The sequence below is a fragment of the Dipodomys spectabilis genome, unplaced genomic scaffold, assembly GCF_019054845.1.
Source record: "Dipodomys spectabilis isolate Male_0828 unplaced genomic scaffold, ASM1905484v1 ptg000017l, whole genome shotgun sequence".
Taxonomy (NCBI): Eukaryota; Metazoa; Chordata; class Mammalia; order Rodentia; family Heteromyidae; genus Dipodomys; species Dipodomys spectabilis.
Genome location: NW_024870694.1, coordinates 18375473 through 18379075, shown reverse-complemented (window position 1 = coordinate 18379075; position 3603 = coordinate 18375473). Strand labels below are relative to the sequence as shown.

At 51.3% G+C, this 3603-nt stretch overlaps 1 protein-coding gene across 1 annotated transcript; it reads left to right on the top strand.

Moving 5' to 3' along the window:
- Window positions 1-360: 360 nt before the first annotated feature.
- On the top strand, window positions 361-3214 carry Rtp1 (receptor transporter protein 1). The gene is made up of 2 exons (XM_042667264.1): window positions 361-632; window positions 2695-3214. The coding sequence occupies exons 1-2, from the start codon at window positions 361-363 to the stop codon at window positions 3212-3214; spliced, it is 792 nt and encodes a 263-aa protein (XP_042523198.1).
- The last annotated feature ends 389 nt before the right edge of the window (window positions 3215-3603 follow it).

Below are 3603 nucleotides of genomic sequence, written 5' to 3'. Positions count from 1 at the left end.
TCATTTCTCCTTAGCTCCCTAAGGCATCGTGGTTACCATAGCAGCCAGATGCTGATGATGCCTCTAGGGGACAGCAAGGTGAAACTGAGCCAGCTCTCCATTCCTCACTCCTCCATGCCCTTTGCAGGCCAGGGTGACATGGTCTGAAGATTAGCCTCTTGTCAGCCCCTCATCCTCTTCTGGACCATCTAGACCCATAAACCCTGCCTTCTCCACTTCAGTTCTGGGACCCAAAACATCTCTTTGGAGACTCCTTCCTCTCCCAGCTTTGTCTCCTGGCACCCTGCCTGGTTGCCTTGGAAACAGGTTCCACTGCGGACAAAGGAGGGAGCCGGGTCCTGCTTCTTTCTGGTCCTGTCAATGAGGATTTTTAGACCGTGGAGACTGCGCTGCCCTGCCCTACACCTGCCCTCATTCCCTGTGTTCTCACTGAAGTGGAGCTTGCCCTCCCTCACCACTGACGAGGACATGTGTAAAAGTGTGACCACAGGTGAGTGGAAGAAGGTCTTCTATGAGAAGATGGAGGAGGCAAAGCCAGCGGACAGCTGGGACCTCATCATAGACCCCAACCTCAAACACAATGTGCTGGCCCCTGGCTGGAAGCAATATCTGGAACTGCATGCCTCAGGCCGGTGAGTAGCCCAGGAAGTAGGGGCCCTGCTCTTAACTCAGGTCCCTAACTCTGGAGTATCTTCTAAGGAGGGATGAGAACACACAAGATCTTAGCTTAGCTTCAATCTCAGTGTTGGACTCATGTAGACTAGGAAGCAGCATTGTTGACAGGGAGCTGGGACACTTACATTTTGATTCCAGCTCTACCACCAGTCACCTGTGTAGTTTTTCTTCTTGCAATCTCCCCATGTAGAAAATAAAGAGGTAAGTCAGGTGCTGGAGGCTCACACCTGTAATCCTAGCTACACAGGAGGCTGAGATCTGAGGATTGCAGTTCAAAGCCAGCCTGGGCAAGAAAGTCTGTGAGACTCTTATCTCCAATTAACCACCAGAAAACCAGAATGGCACTGTGGCTCAAGTGCTAGCCTTGAGCTGAAGAGCTCAGGAACCGCACCTAAGCCCAGAGTTCAAACCCCATGACAGACGAAAGAAAGGAAAGAAAGAAAGAAAGAGAGAAAGAAAGAGAGAGAGAAAGAAAGAGAGAGAGAAAGAAAGGAAGGAAGGAAGGAAGGAAGGAAGGAAGGAAGGAAGGAAGGAAGGAAGAGGTAGAATATACTAATTAGTCCTGAACTCTGGCACTGATATCTTTTCAGAGTTTAATGGTCTCTTAAAAAGTACTTGTAAACCAAGAGAAAGAAGGCTTTTGAGTTCAGTAGAGGCCTGTGTGCTAGTCTTGAGGCAGTTCAGTTTATATCTATTTAATTCAGCTTGTTGTGAACTTAAAAATACTGAGCACAAGAGCTTTACTAAGAACTGGCTCTATTTTTAGCTCCATAACCCTTGATAGATTCAGTTTCCTTCTTGAACCTTTGATTCAGTTTCATTCTTGAACCTTGCTTTTGCCATAAAATAAAGTGATTAGATTATTGCTTTATTATTATCATTATCATCTAGAACTTAGTAGAGTTGTAAAACACTGGACTAGAATCAGAGTCTGCATTTTCATAAGTCCTTAGGTGATCTGTATGAACAATAGTGGAGGCAACCTTCTAGAACTCTTATACAAAGGTCTGTCTACATGTGAAGATTCATCCTTGGAATATGACATGGGAGGTTTAGAGATACAGTTTGGGAGTCAGATTAAAGGCCGTCCTGCTTGACTTGGATCTGTCAGCTCAGTTCTGTTCAATACAAATCAGGATACATTACTGGATACCTGTTATGTGTTTGGTACTGGCCCTGTGTCTCGCTAGCTGAGTGTATGTGGATGGTTCTCTTACAAATAATTAGGGATTGACTTTCTAAATGCAAGTTTTGTAGTCTGGTGTAAGAGGGGAAACAGTTCCTAAAGGAATATGTCATTAAACAAAAAGCTGAGAATGAAGCTTCCAAATCAGATTCTGAGAAGTTCTACTTGTGAAAGGACTTAGGAGCTTCCAGAAGATCTGGGAGGCTGATGGAGCTAGTGAAAGGGATTGTGGCCCTCTGAAGCCTGACTGGTGACCTGTGATCATCCAGGTGGCCCCAGCGAGCCTGGGAAATCACGGCTGTTGGGGGGACAGTGTCACTTGGCCCCAGGCCTTGGGCTGCATTAACTGTAGCCTAAACTTGGAAGACTGAGGGGTGACAACGGGATCATTTTATCCCAACATGAGTCTGTCCTGTTCACAGCCCTGCAGATAGGAAGGTGCCGATGGACAGTGTGTTTCTTCGCTGATGAAGGCCAGCCCAGCTCTCAGACTCCCAGGTAGTCTGGGTAGGAAGGACTCACCCAGTGCATAGAAGGCACTTGTAGATGAGAGAAAGGTGGATCGGATCCTGGGCCTGAGGAAAGGAACCTGGAGGGAGCTAAGGTCTCTACAAAGCACCTTTGGAGGCAGAGCACAGCTGGATGCCAGGTGGCATCTGAGGAGCCTGCTCTAGTCCCGGGGGGGGGGGTACCCACGAGGGGGCCGGTGAGCTGGCCCCCCGGGGAAAGCTAATCAGCCCAACACACCACCCCCATCTCCAGGCACTGCTCACCCTGCCCTTCACCCTCTCATCCTTTTCCTCTTGGGTTTATTTTCCATGCCCTCCCCGCAGGTTCCACTGCTCCTGGTGCTGGCACACCTGGCAGTCCCCGCACGTGGTCATCCTCTTCCACATGTACCTGGACCGGGCCCAGCGCGCGGGCTCCGTGCGCATGCGTGTCTTCAAGCAGCTATGCTATGAGTGCGGCACGGCGCGGCTGGACGAGTCGAGCATGCTGGAGGAGAACATCGAGAGCCTGGTGGACAACCTCATCACCAGCCTGCGCGAGCAGTGCTACGGGGAGCGCGGGGGCCACTACCGCATCCACGTGGCCAGCCGCCAGGACAACCGGCGCCACCGCGGCGAGTTCTGCGAGGCCTGCCAGGAGGGCATCGTGCACTGGAAGCCCAGCGAGAAGCTGCTGGAGGAGGAGGCCACCACCTACACCTTCTCCCGGGCTCCCAGCCCCACCAAGCCGCAGGAGGAGGGGGGCTCGGGCTGCAACTTCTGCTCTATCCCCTGGTGCTTGTTTTGGGCCACTGTCCTACTGCTGATCATCTACCTGCAGTTCTCCTTCCGCAGCTCCTTCTGAGATTCCTTTGGTGGGCCCGAAGCCTGGAGGAGGAGGGAGGCCGTGAGCAGGTGGGAGGGGGTGAGCAGGGATCTGGGCTGGGAGTGGGGTCCACTTCTAGTGCTGATGCTGTCCCTGACTCAGTGGGGATGCTGGACAGTTTACCCAATTTTTCCATCTATGAAAGTAACAGTGAGACTGGGTGCTGGTGGTTCACTCCTATAACCTTAGCTACTCAAGGGGCTGAGGATTGCAGTTGGAAGCCAGCACCGGCAGGAGAGTCCCTGAGACTTTTCTCTCCAATTAACTACCAAAAGCCCTAAAGTGGGGCTGTGGCTTGAGTGGTAGAGTGTCAGTCTCAAGCAGAAAAGCTAAGCGACAGTGCCCAGGCCTTGAGTCTGAGTTTCAGT